Here is a 13,168-nt window from a genome sequence, read left to right as displayed (position 1 = left end):
CACAGACCGAACCGAACATTTTGGATTTTTGATTTCTATTCGGATTGGTTATTGAAATGAACCGGGTCGTGTCTCTTCTTCTCTAATGAAAAACCCAAAATCACTGGGGGCAGCAGCAGCATTCGGATAAACCTTCGAAAGTCTTCTGCTCATTCATGGCCATCCTCTCTCTCTCTTTCCCTCTCATCATCTCCTCCTTCCTCCGTCCTCACGCCTCTCCTCGCTTCCTCCACCTCCCTCGCTACCTTCCTCGATCCCCTTACCGCCGATTTCACCGCACCGCCGTCTCCTCCAATGTTCATCATCATACTTCCCATCGCAAGCCCGATGGTGATAGTCACAGCAACTCCGTCTCTATCCCTACATTCCAACAAGCAATTCAACGCCTCCAGGTTCGTTCTCCCCAATTCACTCTTAATCATTCGAGATTAGATATGTGTAATGCATCTATGCGCATGTTAGCAGTCAGTTATATGGTTAGAGTGTACGTTAGCTAATCTTAACGTGTATATAAACAGAACCATAGTGTACAGTATGAATTAATGTGAAGAAGATTCATCCTCTTCATAACAAACTTCTTTCACTCTCCTATCATCTTCTTCACAGAGCTCTTTATCGCTTTCTCTACTCTTTTTCAGGAGTATTGGGCTTCTGTTGGATGCGCCGTTATGCAGCCCAGCAACACCGAGGTTAGTATTCACCATTTAAACTCTCTCTTTCTCTGCGATTATTGACTATTCTCATTACTTGTTAACTTGTCTTTTAAGGTTGGAGCTGGCACTATGAATCCTTCCACGTTTTTGAGGGTTCTTGGCCCTGAGCCATGGAATGTTGCCTACGTGGAGCCTAGCATACGTCCTGACGATAGTCGATATGGAGAGAATCCCAATAGGCTTCAAAGGCACACTCAGTTTCAGGTCATCTTGAAACCTGATCCTGGGAACTCTCAAGACCTCTTCATCAACAGTCTCTCTGCTTTAGGTACTCGCAAACGTCTTTCCCCTTGAAATGCTTTCACTTACATGTCTCGGTTTGATCATAAATTTTGAGACTTTCAATGTTCCTTAGTATGTTGAATCTTTCTCCTTGGTGAATTTTAGTCTTGATTTTGGTAAAGGTTTCTTTATGGTGTATCGCTGCAGGAAACTCTAGCTCTCCGCTTACTGTTTCTTTTACTCTACCTTTATAGGTATTGATGTGACTCAACACGATATACGGTTTGTTGAAGACAACTGGGAGAGCCCGGTAATGTCTCCAGCTCAGGGTTTCCTTTTCTTTTGGTTTCTCACTATATTGTCAGAGAGAGAGAGAGAGAGATCTTACAATGTGGTACTGTCTGTTCATTTGAATGACTTACAGGTACTTGGTGCTTGGGGGTTGGGATGGGAGATTTGGATGGATGGTATGGAAATTACACAATTTACTTACTTTCAGCAGGTATTTTTCATTTTATGCTACACTATACCTTTTAATCTCTGTCTATATTTTCTGGTAAAGCCAAAATTCTAAGCTTTGGTTCTCTCTAGGCTGGAAGCCTTCAGCTGTCTCCAGTATCTGTTGAAATAACTTATGGGCTTGAGCGCATCCTCATGTTGCTTCAGGTCAGTTTTGTACCTCTTTATTACTTTATGTTTCTTTTATCAAGGATGCACACATTTTTCCTTTTGGGTTCTTTTAGTTTGCCTTAAGTTAGCCTTTTGTTTTAACTGACAGGAAGTTGACCATTTCAAGAAGATTTTATATGCTGATGGAATCACTTACGGGGAACTTTTCTTAGAAAATGAGTAATAGACTTGTGGATATTTCATCGTACAGTATCAAAATTATCCTGTTTCCAGACTGATATTTGGGTGAGTTTTGCAGGAAGGAAATGAGCTCATATTATCTTGAGCATGCTAGCGTGGACCGTCTTCAAAAGCATTTCGATTCTTTTGACGAAGAAGCACGTTCCTTACTTGCCTTGGGCCTTCCAATCCCTGCGTATGTTTATCACGTGCTTATGGTCGTCCATTGTCTTCTTCATATTTAACTACTGCCTCTTGAATTTAACAAAATTGCTTGGGGGCATGTGCTAGGTATGATCAGCTACTGAAGACATCTCACGCTTTTAACATCTTAGATGCTAGAGGTTTCGTCGGTGTAACTGAACGTGCTCGTTATTTTGGTCGAATGCGCAGGTAAGATCTGTTCCAGTTTTTTGAAAGAGTATTACTGAAATGATTTAAACAAGTTCTTACTTGTAAATAAGTGCTTATTTGTGATTCTAAGCATCATTTTTGAAAGAATAGCTTGGCTCGCCAATGTGCCCAACTGTGGTTAAAGACACGTGAATCTCTTGGACATCCTCTTGGTGTTGCCTCTGAACATATTCCTCCCATCCACCACGGAGCAGCTTTGGAAAATATGGCTGAAAAGGTTGGCCCTGTTTTCTAATTTGAGAATTTACAATCGGAGCTTTGTTGCTGATTATTTCATTTTTGATTAATCGTGGGATATTAGTCGGTGAAATATTCTTGTGACGCTAATATCTTCAGTACTAGTTGTTCATATGTTCTGTTATGAAAACATTTCTGAAGTTGTTAAATAAGATATGGTTTCCTCTTTTGTTGTTTATGTTGTTTTCAATCGTCACAGGTTCCTGAGGATCCAAGATCATTTATTATTGAGATAGGGACTGAAGAGATGCCACCTCCAGATGTTATCAATGCTAGCGAACAAGTATATTTTCACTTCATTTCGAGAAACTTAAAATTTCCCTCTATCGCTGACTCATAGGGACTTTTGTGTTAGCTTTCTTCTGATAGATTGGGCATCGAGTAATAATCCTTGTTAATCGTGCAGCTCAGGGTTTTAGTCGTACAATTGTTAGAGAACCAAAGACTGCGGCATGGCGTTGTGAAAGCATTTGGCACACCTCGTAGGCTAGTGGTAATTAATAATATGTCTCACTTTACATGTTATTGCTACAATGTCAGCTCTATAACAACATAAATCCAATCTTACAGATAAAGTGCTGGTTGACACCAAATCTTCCTGTTTATTCTTTGAGATTGTTGTCCCCTTGTATTTTATGTGAGAATGTAAAATTTAAAGAAACCTATCTGAAGTTTTTGGGTTGTGGGTTATTGTGTTAAATCATGGAAGTCTTAGAGCATGGTAAACTGACAGCCCCTTTTTCAGGTTCTAGTTGATGCTATGTCCCCTAAGCAGCTGGAAGAGGAGGTTGAAGTTCGAGGACCCCCTGCGTCTAAAGCGTTTGATGATCAAGGAAATTCTACAAAGGTTTTTCTTTCGCTTTGGTCCTTTCTGCTCCTCAGGCACGGCCAGGCTAATTAAATTGACTATTGAAAGTATTTTGGTAGACAGTGCTGGAATTGAAGGAAAAAGCATATGAATTACTTATACACTGGCCTTTAGATACGCTTGTGTTTTTTAGCAAGCATTGACTGCCTTAAGATATGTAATCAATTTCTCGGTGTTCTAATTTGCAGGCTGCAGATGGTTTTAGCCGTAGATATGGCGTTCCGTTGGAAAAATTGTACAGAAAAGTTGACGGTTGGTGCATCTCCATAAGCAAATTCCCTGTTCTGCTTTCTTTGTTTAGCTTTTTTTTTTTCATTTTTCATCTTTTTGTCTATTTTTTCTTTCAGGAAAGACAGAATATGTTCACGCACGAGTTACACAGCCAGCTCGACTTGCGTTGGAGGTTCTCTTCCTTGACTCCTCATGTTGAGCTTAGGAACTATTATTTTCATGTTTTATGAATTAGGACAGAGAAATCTACTTGACATTTTTATATCCTAGTTTAACAAATTATTAATGTTCACATATCCTTCTTCGTTTTAATAGGTGAGCTTGTAGTTTTAGCGTTCCAAGACCTGTGCTTCACTATATTGGCATTTGAGTTTTTCCTCAAAGGAAAACTACAATTAATTTGCTAAGGATACAATTTTTGTGATCTTGTGTATTGTAGGTCCTGTCAGAAGAATTACCAGGTATACTGGCTAAAATATCGTTCCCAAAGTCAATGCGCTGGAACTCGTCAGTATGTAACATTAAACGAGATACTCATTTGTTAGTTTATATAGCCATAGGCTCAATAGTAAAACAAGGATTTTAATTATTGCTATTTGTCTTCTGGTAAGCAGGTAATGTTTAGCAGGCCAGTTCGCTGGGTTATGGCCTTACATGGGGATCTGGTTGTACCATTCTGCTTTGCTGGCAACACAAGGTATGTTTACTTGGCTACACTCGAGTATCCACGCTTCTTAATTAAATATTTTGCATATCGTTATCTTCCTCTAGCAGTTGGGATTTCAATATTATTTCTAAATGAAATATTAGTTTTTTTTAATATTTGTTTCGTTTTCAAAATGCAGTGGAAATGTTTCTTTTGGACTTCGCAACACTGCTTCAGCAACACTGTTGGTATGAATTTAGTCTGCACCGTCGTGGACTCGTCTATAGGCATATTTGGATCTCGTGCTTTAAATGTGCATTTTATGGTCTTATTGGCAGGTAGATACTGCAGAGTCCTATGAAGATACTATGAGGAATGCTGGAATCAATATTGAGATTGAGGCAAGCCCTTCATATATTCTTCTCTAACCATTGTTTCAATTTTTTATTTTTTATTTTTAACTTTCAGCAGGATGGCCAATTTTTTTTTCTTTTAGATTTCTGTTTATGGATCTATATGATTTGTTAACATAATTTACAGGAAAGGAAGAAAATCATTCTTGACAAGTCGAATGCATTAGCAAAAAGTGTTAATGGGCGAGTTGTTGTCCAGCAGAACTTACTTAATGAGGTAACTTATGGCGTTATCAGTGATATTCTCTAAAATGGCTCCAAGACATTATCTTCACATCTTTACAAAGAAGTTAATTTAATTCATGGTGTTCTCCAGGTTGCAAATCTCGTCGAAGCTCCTGTGCCATTAATTGGAAAGTTTAAGGAATCATTTTTAGAATTACCAGATGAGCTATTAACTATTGTAAGCTCTTTATACCGTGTAATTTACTCATAATTTCTCTTAACTCTCTGTCAAGTATGCATATCTAATTCGTTGCCTTATTATACTGTAACCCTCCAGGTTATGCAGAAGCACCAGAAATATTTTTCCATTACTGATGAGAGTGGAAAGCTATTGCCTTACTTTATTGCTGTACGACACTCTGGCCTTGCATTTTCTTCTGTTGCATGCTTTTTGAAATGGCACAACAAGTTGTTAATAGCTAACGAAAGATAGTGACTTGCTTTAGGTTGCTAATGGTGCAATTAATGAGGATGTGGTGAGGAAAGGAAATGAAGCAGTTCTCAGGTTGAGATGTGTAATAATAAGTGACTAAAATCTTTACTCAATTGATAGATGATCTAGACCAAGTCAAAAGCATCAAATGGCAATGTTTGACTTTTACAGGGCACGCTATGAAGATGCGAAGTTCTTCTATGAGGTGGACACAAGGAAAAAGTTTTCTGAATTTCGAGATCAGCTTAAGGGAATTCTTTTCCACGTAAGTTTCACAGCGGTTTTAATGGTTCGGTACTCGTACAAGTAATAAAAACAAGCGATGTAATTTGAAATTAGTAGCACATACAACACAAGCGTTTCATTCATGTTTATGTGAATCTACAGGAAAAGCTGGGAACGATGCTGGATAAGATGAACCGTCTAGAAAAGATGGTAACTAAGCTTTGTTTGGCCCTCGAAATTGATGAAGATCTGCTTCCGGTTGTGGGGGAGGCTGCCTCACTTGCTCTGTCAGACCTTGCAACTTCTGTGGTTACAGAATTTACTGCCCTCTCAGGAATAATGGCTCGTCATTATGCTCTCCGAGATGGCTATTCAGAGCAGGTAATGGACGTGTGTCTGCTTGTTTGTATAAAAATAGTTAATAGTCTTTAGCTACTAGCGTACTATGGTATACATCTATTAGCATGTGGTATTGCACAACAATCGTTTCCTCTTGGGTGCAGATTGCAGAAGCTTTGCTGGAAATTACACTTCCTAGATTTTCCGGAGATGTCATCCCTAAAACAGATGCAGGAATGGTTTTGGCAATAGGTGATAGGTAATGTGAAAGCTTCAACTTTAAGTGTCCCTCCAATATATTTCTATTCCAAAATGACCTTGTTGCTGATTTGGTGCAGAGCTAAATTACACATACTTCTGATATTATTGTGATCATATATTACTAAAACTTATGCTTGTTTCTAGATTGGATAGCCTCGTTGGTCTATTTGCTGCTGGTTGCCAGCCAAGTTCAACAAATGACCCATTTGGCCTTAGAAGAATATCTTATGGCTTAGTAAGTTTGTAGATGTTCTGATCTAAAAAAGAAGTTATGATTTGTCATTTTATGGTTGCATGAGCCTTATGGATACCAATCAATAACGTATGCTACAGGTTCAGATTTTGGTTGAGAAGGATAAAAATGTCAACTTTAAAGATGCTCTAGAAATTGCAGCCAGTGTACAACCAGTAAAGGTTGAGGCAAACACCCTAGACGATGTAAGAATCAAGTTCTCCCATAGCTGTTGAGTGGGGCCAAAATATTGTTTCCCCATTTACGGGTTGCAAGCCATCATCTGAAAAAACGTTCTTGATATAACTTAACTGTTTTATTGTTTTTAGGTGTATCAATTTGTTACTCGAAGACTGGAACAGCTTCTGGTTTGTGCAACTTTTCCTGATTCTTATTGTTTCTAATTCTTTTAGACACAGTTCCTTGGCTCTTTAAACTAAAGAATCTTAGTGTGTGATTTTTTGTTCAATCCTTTTTACAGGTTGACAACGGAGTAAGCCCTGAAGTAGTTAGGTCTGTCCTAGCAGAGCGTGGAAATGATCCTTGTCTGGCAGCACGAACTGCATACAAGGTAATTGAACTGAAATATGATCCAATAGCAGATTAGATATAGGATTAGGTGATAATTGAGAAGCATGTGTGCATCACTCTCCTACAAGCTAGGGTTTTATACCGGTTTGATCACTTTTTAATTAATCGAGACTAGAAACCAGACTGGATAGTGGTATTGGTAAGGAAGATGGTGTTTTCTCATCTGTTAGCAGAAATTGGGATTGGTTTATGGCCTTAAAAAAAAGTAAACGGGTTCCTACAGTAGCACGGTAGTCGTACAAAGGGAGGTTTATCTGTTACTTATAGCAATTGGTTCCTCTCAATATGCTGGTGGTTCACTAAACCTTGAACGTTGTTATCTTCTGGTTTGGAATGTTGTTACGCAGTTGATAGGCTCAAACCGTATTGACTTTGCTCATTAAGAAGCTAACATTTTGCTGATGCCTTGCATTGCAGATGGAAGAGCTGAGCAAAGGTGAGATCTTTCCGAAGATAGTGGAAGCATATTCACGTCCTACACGCATTGTCCGTGGGAAAGATGTCGATGTCGGAGTTGAGGTACTTGAGGTTTCTTCTGATAAAATGGCGAAAGAGCATCTGTGAAACTTGCAGCTTCTAAGTTCTAACATTGAATGATGCAAAATTAAAAAATTAGGTGGATGAGGGTGTATTTGAGACTTCCCAAGAGAAAGAGCTGTGGAGCATTTACACCTCCATCAAAGATCGAATTCACAGTGGTAATTCAACTTCCTTCTCTAATACCGGAATGGTTCAATCATAGAAAACTCAAATTTCTCTCACTGCTTTCCAATTTTGTATCCAGGCATAGGAATCGAGGAGTTCACTGAGATATCGACGCAGTTGGTGGAGCCACTGGAGGATTTCTTCAACAATGTGTTTGTGATGGTGGTAAGTTGAAACTTTGTTTGTTCACACACATTGTGCTCGAGTTGAGAGCCTTTATGGTTTTGACTTTTATAACTGGTTGCTGCAGGAGGAAGAAAGAGTGAGAAAGAACAGACTGGCTCTTCTAAATAACATTGCCAGTCTTCCCTCAGGAATCGCTGACCTTTCATTTTTGCCTGGTTTTTGAGGTTTTTTACTTGTAATCTTTCTGTTGAGCGGACAAAATACAAGTTCAAGCATAGAGAGAATCAAACAGCGTTGCAGACTGTTTAGCAAAACAAACAGGCATGCATTGGAGTATTATTTGTATGATTTATTTGATCGAATCAACTCTTGTCGCAAGTTGGTTTAATAAGAGAGACTATACAATTAGTTCATTGATCCGCTGCATGAGCATGGAACTATTTTCTTGAATTGAACTTGTTCTCGCATTCTGATAAGGTTATTTATCCAAGTGACTCACATGATGTTTGTAAAAAAGGATTCTTAGCCTCAGTTTTGCCTCTAAAACCTTTGAAAATAAAAAGAAGTTAACATCACAATTGCTTCTTTTCCCCTATTTCTTGTCGTCTAAATTTGTGTTCTGAATATACTGGGGAAAGTCCTAAACAAACAGTTTTCAAAACTCCCAAGACAAACGTCCAGCGAAACAAAGCTCTAAGAACCGAGATTCGTCATCAATAGTTAATCCCAAATGGGCCTAATCTTTTATTATAACCCAAGCCCACTAAAATAATATCAAAAGCCCGTCAAGAGAGAAACCCTAAATAAAGGGAAAACATATCTTCCGTGAGGTAAACACTAAACCCTCAAGAACAACCGATCTCGTTGAATTATACGGTAGAGTATCTTGGATCACCTCTCTGTCGTGTAGTTGAATATCGATTCAATGATTGATTCTACTTGCCAATTTTGTCTACTTATATAGATTATTTTATGTTTCTTTTCGATCTTCAGAAAATAAATGGACTCGTACTCGTCATCGTCGCCGCCGATGGGTGCTTCTCCATCTCCGGAGGCACTGATGGAACAAATTCAAGCGCAGCTCGCTGAAGCTTACGCTAAGGAGCTCATCGAGACCATGAGAGAAAAATGCTTTGATAAATGCATAACAAAGCCAGGATCGAGCCTCAGCAGTGGTGAGAGCAGCTGTGTCTCTAGATGTGTTGATCGTTACCTGGAAGCTACTGGTATCATCAGCCGTTCTCTTTTCAGTCAACAACGTCATTGAATCATGACAAAACACTATTGCTCTTGTCGTTTTTTTTTGGGAGTGTTTGTCATTAAGAAAAATCATCATCAGATTATATTATTACTACAACAGTAGCGTTGTTATTGCTGATGACATACATTGTCTGAAAAGGTTGTTTGGGAATCAAATATGATTTTATTCTATAAGCTTCTAATTTTATTAGTTTTATTTTCCCATGGGGGTTTGTGTTTGTTTTTAATCAAATTAATAATGAGATCTTAGAAGAGTGACTGAATAAAAGGATTTGTGTTATAAGTAACACTGGCAGGGCTTGAAAGTGAATCCAAGAACTTTACACTCAAAAGCATTTTTATATTTACAGGAAGCAGGTAAATACCAATAACAAACTTTGTTTTCTTTCAGTCTGAATCTCAACAAACAAGAAAAAAAAAAAAGACAATGATTCCTCTCAAAATTTTAAGGCACAAAGATAAAACAAAAACACACATACCAAGAAAGATTATGCTACTACACAGCAGTATTAGGTATTAGACTATCAGTCAAAAAGAGATCTGCAATGGAGTGGAGTTAGAGAGAGAGAGAGGCAAAGGAGAAGATGCTTAAGGAGGTGAATTGAGTGAAGAAGACTAGATAAGCCTTCTTCTGAAGTTTCTGGTGGTTGATTGATAGGTACGCACAAGAAGGCCAACCCCAATGCCCAGACCTACACATACACCAAGTCCAATTCCCACACCAACCCTCACACCCGCATTGAACCACGACATTTCCCCATCTTCACCATCTGCGTACTCTCTTCCCATATACATGTCTCCGTATTCTCCTTCATACTCTTGTTTATAGCTTCCATATTCTGTTACCTACACAAACAAAAGCCACAAAAGAAAGAAAAAAAAAGTCCCATACTTAGGACAAAACACTGCAAAGAACAACTCAGCAACAGAGACATTTATTTATAGACATAGTCAAGCAAAGAATACAATGACCATTCAGTAGAACAGAGGCTAATGGTATTATTCTTTGCTCCATGAGGAAGATATAAACACTTAAGGAAACTATTAACATTATCCAGAGTCAGTTTATGCATAAACTAAAGTTATATTGTGATAATCAGGATTTTTCAACCAATGAGTCCTAAAAACTGACTGTAGCAGACAGAAGGATAAGAATTCAGATATTAAAAATCAAAGACAACAGACAAATGGGAGAGAGAGAGAGAGAGCTATCTACTGACTTGTAAAACGTGTCAGACCCCATACATCACATGATCATTTATCACAAAGTTGGTCCACTTCAATATCTAAAACGAATCATCTTCCTAAAAGTACACACATGTGTCAACACAACCATGAACAAAACTTAATACACACCATGACTAACAAGACTCATCTCCTAGGTAAAAGCATTCAATGTCTTCAAGATAGAAACAAACAAACCATTATAATAATAATCTTGAGAAACAGCAATTTGAAACATACCTGAAAATCAAGCTCAGATGAGCTGCCTTTCTGAGACTCACCACTTTCATACTCTGGAATCGAATCCAACGCACTCGTTCTACTGTGCTTCTTCCTGAAACCAAGCTGCAGCGTCTTGGTTAGAATAATAGGCGTTCCTGAGAAGCAACCAGTGACGTACACTTCAATACTCGGCAACGGAGATGATGACAACTCAGAACAACCAATGTGTTTCTCCTTCAAGAAACCAGACCCTGCAGTGATCTCAGCTTCACAGTTCATCCCCCACCGCTTCACACTGTGCTTAGCAGACTCCCCTGTGAAGCCATTACTACCAGACATCTCCAACGTCCCAGACAAAACAAGCTCCTCTTTGTCACATACCTCGAACTTCACACTACCAGATAACCTGATGTTGTCCGTGCTGATGAAAGTAGCTTCCTCTGATTTCTTATCAACACGGTCTCGCCTCAGCTGAGAGGAGACTCCTTCGGAGTGAATGCTCATTCGAACGCCGTTGATCTCGAGGAGAGAGTCTGGATCAAGAGGGACGTGGGTGATGGTGAGGACCTCAGGAGTGGAATCATCCACCTTGAAGTTGCTGATTCTGACATAGAACACTCTCAAATCCAGGAGTGGTAACGATGGTATTGTGGGATTGTGATGGTTGTAACTCTGGTACCTAACCATCTGATAAGCTTCACCGTTGTTGTTGTTACGTGTCTCGTAAGGCTCCACCATGATTATTAAGAATTGAACCAAAAACCAATCTCTATTTCTTCACTGAATCCAAATGTTTAGCATCACAAGTTTTGCTGCATAAAAATTTGAAATACATCAAAAATGAGAAAAGAGAAACATTCATTCATTCATTCATTCGTTACATCACAAAGAATGTAAAGATTCAAACTTTTACTTACTTCCTAAAAACAGAAGATGGTTAACCAAAAAAAAAAAGAAAGAATGTAAAGAATGAAACTTTACTTATTTCCCCAAAACAGAGATGGCTACTACAAAAAAAAAAATTAACAAAGATCCAATGATCTATTTGAAAACTGAAGAGATTGATTGATCCATGTGAAACAGAAATTAAAAGAAGAAAAAAGAGAGAGAGAGATTTTGCAGATTTATAAAACTAATTTTCAATCACAAAAGGAACAAACTTTTAAAAATAGAAGAAGAAAAATTAGAATATTCTGAGAAAAATCAGGAGAAAAGAAAGGAAGCTGACCCCAAGAAGATGTTGCATCCACAAACTCCACACTTAATGATTTTGCACAAACAAAATACAACTAGCGCTTCATATTCATCTTCCTGTCTGCATCTCCCAATTCCTTTTTTTTTTTTTTGGAAATTTTCTACGGCCAAGGAGGATTTATTAAATTTCACGACAAAGCCCAGTTTGATTTTATTACAGCACAAAAAAAAGTTGTCCGAAAAAAAGGACAAGAATAAGCTTTGTCTTTATCGAATATATAAATTTGTATTTGGTGAAATCTCGAAAAGAAAAACAGGAGAAAATGATCCCAAAAAAAAATCAGGAAAGAGGATTGAATTGTCTTCTTCTTGTTATGATCCGACGGGAGGAAGGAGAAAGAAGATAAGGGCTGTTCTGACTTTCGATCACGTGATGATGATCTTATCCTCTTTTGGGACCAAAAGCCAATTCGCTGGGTCACTTTCATTTAAAACGACTTGCGTTCTCCTTATTTTTTTCTTAAACGGTAGGTTGTTGGGAATTAAACTAATGGTAAAAAACGTGAACGTCGTGCCGTTTCTGTTGGGTCATATATTTTGTCGTTAGAACTTCAGAACCTTTTGTGTTTCAAAAAAAAAAAGAACTTCAGAACCTTTTTTTTTTGCCAACTATTAACTACGTCGTTGACAGTATCATTTGTTTTATTCAATAGAAAGAATGTCACGGTTTGAATATACGTTTTTAATTAATACTACTACTAAATTAAACACTGATCACATATGCAGTCTCCCTGTTTTTCTCAGATACGATTTTTTTTTTTTGCCATCTGAGATAATATTATTAATGGATAAAGTCCAAAAAGCAAACCCAAACAAAAAGCCCACTGAACAAGTGAAAGCCCAACCGAAAAACTAACAAACATAGAAAAAGCATAAAGCCCAAGCCCAAAGACGAGAGCCCACCCAGGCTGCACCGAAACACCCAAACACGTCAAGGGACGCGTGTTAGAACCTCAACAACGAGGCAAACACGTGTCGTCATCTCCCTTCGTCTTCTCCACCTCCGGAGAAAACACGAATCGTTTCGCCGGAATCTCGCCGGGAAACACATGCAACTACCCATCTTCTTCACCGATCGAACATAACCACCGGCTAGCTTCTCCTCGCAACCACCAGAAACACCTGGGACCACCACGACGAAAGAACCTCCAACGACTATGTTGGAAGGTAGGGGAAATCCATCGTCATCTACACATATCCTTATGCTAATTTTTCAGAGAGCTTCAATCGAAACAGAGAAGGAAACCCAACCACATCGCCTGATCTTCCAGGACCGAGACTATACGCTGCGATGCAGAACCAAAAAACTCTTCTTCAGAAGGAGTTCCAATCAAACATCACCGTTGTCGAATCAATCGAACCGGGAGTAGTTTGGAATAGAGCAGAGCGAAGAAGAAAAGACCAGATAAAATCCGAGCGAACCCGAGACTAATCCGCCGTCAAACATCAAAGGTTGATGCGAAGCGGAGTCAAGAGCC

General features: G+C 38.6%; 3 protein-coding genes across 3 annotated transcripts; 2 read left to right on the top strand and 1 right to left on the bottom strand.

Moving 5' to 3' along the window:
• The first annotated feature begins 84 nt into the window (after positions 1-84).
• On the top strand, positions 85-8,147 carry LOC103830664 (glycine--tRNA ligase, chloroplastic/mitochondrial 2). The gene is made up of 34 exons (XM_009106472.3): positions 85-392; positions 639-689; positions 768-981; positions 1,190-1,245; positions 1,360-1,437; positions 1,527-1,601; positions 1,714-1,784; positions 1,864-1,980; positions 2,076-2,177; positions 2,289-2,415; positions 2,635-2,718; positions 2,842-2,928; positions 3,181-3,282; positions 3,492-3,555; positions 3,651-3,706; positions 3,974-4,045; positions 4,149-4,231; positions 4,380-4,428; positions 4,519-4,581; positions 4,721-4,810; positions 4,910-4,996; positions 5,096-5,167; positions 5,265-5,323; positions 5,423-5,516; positions 5,639-5,857; positions 5,980-6,074; positions 6,221-6,311; positions 6,410-6,514; positions 6,638-6,676; positions 6,790-6,879; positions 7,317-7,418; positions 7,516-7,597; positions 7,684-7,769; positions 7,855-8,147. Exons 1-34 carry the CDS (start codon positions 156-158, stop codon positions 7,951-7,953), a joined length of 3,198 nt encoding a protein of 1,065 aa, XP_009104720.1. The 5' UTR covers positions 85-155; the 3' UTR covers positions 7,954-8,147.
• Positions 8,148-8,472: 325 nt separating this feature from the next.
• Positions 8,473-9,186, top strand: LOC103830663 (mitochondrial import inner membrane translocase subunit Tim13). Its single transcript, XM_009106471.3, has 2 exons — positions 8,473-8,606; positions 8,724-9,186. The coding sequence occupies exon 2, from the start codon at positions 8,731-8,733 to the stop codon at positions 8,995-8,997; it is 267 nt and encodes an 88-aa protein (XP_009104719.1). The 5' UTR covers positions 8,473-8,606; positions 8,724-8,730; the 3' UTR covers positions 8,998-9,186.
• A 166-nt stretch (positions 9,187-9,352) lies between these two features.
• On the bottom strand, positions 9,353-12,049 carry LOC103830662 (uncharacterized protein At1g01500). The gene is made up of 3 exons (XM_009106470.3): positions 11,665-12,049; positions 10,455-11,248; positions 9,353-9,836 (listed from the first exon to the last, which is right to left on the bottom strand). Exons 2-3 carry the CDS (start codon positions 11,172-11,174, stop codon positions 9,606-9,608), a joined length of 951 nt encoding a protein of 316 aa, XP_009104718.1. The 5' UTR covers positions 11,175-11,248; positions 11,665-12,049; the 3' UTR covers positions 9,353-9,605.
• Positions 12,050-13,168: the final 1,119 nt, after the last annotated feature.

Source organism: Brassica rapa, chromosome A07, assembly GCF_000309985.2.
Source record: "Brassica rapa cultivar Chiifu-401-42 chromosome A07, CAAS_Brap_v3.01, whole genome shotgun sequence".
Lineage (NCBI taxonomy): Eukaryota > Viridiplantae > Streptophyta > Magnoliopsida > Brassicales > Brassicaceae > Brassica > Brassica rapa.
Note: the sequence above shows the minus strand (reverse complement) of the source record. Positions and strands in the feature narration are given on the sequence as shown.

What these genes read in the sequence shown, in the direction of transcription:
- LOC103830664 (XM_009106472.3), top strand. Translation starts at nt 156, where the DNA reads ATGGCCATCCTCTCTCTCTCTTTCCCTCTCATCATCTCCTCCTTCCTC. An exon ending in TGGAAAATATGGCTGAAAAG is followed by an intron (nt 2,416 to 2,634) that starts GTTGGCCCTGTT and finishes CAATCGTCACAG; the next exon opens with GTTCCTGAGGATCCAAGATC. An exon ending in GTTTTGGCAATAGGTGATAG is followed by an intron (nt 6,075 to 6,220) that starts GTAATGTGAAAG and finishes GCTTGTTTCTAG; the next exon opens with ATTGGATAGCCTCGTTGGTC.
- LOC103830662 (XM_009106470.3), bottom strand. Translation starts at nt 11,174, where the DNA reads ATGGTGGAGCCTTACGAGACACGTAACAACAACAACGGTGAAGCTTAT. An exon ending in CATCTGAGCTTGATTTTCAG is followed by an intron (nt 9,837 to 10,454) that starts GTATGTTTCAAA and finishes TTGTTTGTGTAG; the next exon opens with GTAACAGAATATGGAAGCTA.
- LOC103830663 (XM_009106471.3), top strand. Translation starts at nt 8,731, where the DNA reads ATGGACTCGTACTCGTCATCGTCGCCGCCGATGGGTGCTTCTCCATCT.